The sequence below is a fragment of the Ranitomeya imitator genome, chromosome 3, assembly GCF_032444005.1.
Source record: "Ranitomeya imitator isolate aRanImi1 chromosome 3, aRanImi1.pri, whole genome shotgun sequence".
Lineage (NCBI taxonomy): Eukaryota > Metazoa > Chordata > Amphibia > Anura > Dendrobatidae > Ranitomeya > Ranitomeya imitator.
In genome coordinates this window covers 830455378-830456416 of record NC_091284.1, presented here as the reverse complement: position 1 = coordinate 830456416, position 1039 = coordinate 830455378, and the positions used below count along the sequence as shown (strand labels likewise).

The following is a 1039-nucleotide window of genomic DNA, read 5'->3' as shown; positions in this document are numbered from 1 at the left end:
GCAGTCAGTATCACACAGGAGAGGATTAGATACACGGCTCAGCAGTCAGTATCACACAGGAGAGGATTAGATACACGACTCAGCAGTCAGTATCACACAGGACAGGATTAGATACACGGCTCAGCAGTCAGTATCACACAGGAGAGGATTAGATACACGGCTCAGCAGTCAGTATCACACAGGATGGGATTAGATATACAGCTCAGCAGACAGTATCACACAGGAGAGGATTAGATATACAGCTCAGCAGTCAGTATCACACAGGAGAGGATTAGATACACGACTCAGCAGTCAGTATCACACAGTGCCGCTTAGATACCCGGCTCTGGGTTACGCCACCTGTGCTGAGCTCCCGGTGGTGTCCGGTGCGTTTCCGCGTCTCTATATACCCATCCTGGGCTCTGACACCCGCGGACCCTCTGACACTCGCGGACCCTCTGACACCCGCGGACCCTCTGACACCCGCGGACCCTCTGACTCCAGCGGACCCTCTGACATCCGCGGACCATCTGACACCCGCGGACCCTCTGACACTCGTGGACCCTCTGACACCCGCGGACCCTCTGACACCCGCGGACCCTCTGACACTCGTGGACCCTCTGACACCCGCGGACCCTCTGACACCCGCGGACCCTCTGACACCCGCGGACCCTCTGACACCTGCTGCTGTGCTTTCCTCCCCGCGTGTCCCCCATGACGGCTGTCGCAGATGCTCTTCCGCTGAGGAGTGTTAGTAAATAATTGCCGGCCTGATTTAGCCTCGTTACGTCCGACATCTGCAGAATATCCGGATTCTCAGGGAGGAGGAAACGTTCCGCCAGGACGTAGAGATGGCAACATCCCGACCATCAAAGGAAAGGATGCGACGTATCGCGGCTGATGGTGGGAACTGGTCCATGGGTGAAAGCGACCCTGGAAAGACCCCAAAACCTACAGGACTTAAAAAAGAAACATTGTTTTTTGTCGATACAGCAACAAGAAAAAAAAGCGACTAAAAAAGTCGCAGCCAGCTCACCAACCAGACCATCGAAAGCGGAGC

At 55.3% G+C, this 1039-nt stretch overlaps 1 protein-coding gene across 1 annotated transcript; it reads right to left on the bottom strand.

Moving 5' to 3' along the window:
* Positions 1 to 311: 311 nt before the first annotated feature.
* Positions 312 to 695, bottom strand: LOC138671816 (octapeptide-repeat protein T2-like). Its single transcript, XM_069759951.1, has one exon. It carries the CDS (start codon positions 693 to 695, stop codon positions 312 to 314), a length of 384 nt encoding a protein of 127 aa, XP_069616052.1.
* Between the last annotated feature and the right edge of the window lie 344 nt (positions 696 to 1039).

Coding starts and splice junctions, on each gene's coding strand:
- LOC138671816 (XM_069759951.1), bottom strand. CDS start 695: ATGGGGGACACGCGGGGAGGAAAGCACAGCAGCAGGTGTCAGAGGGTC.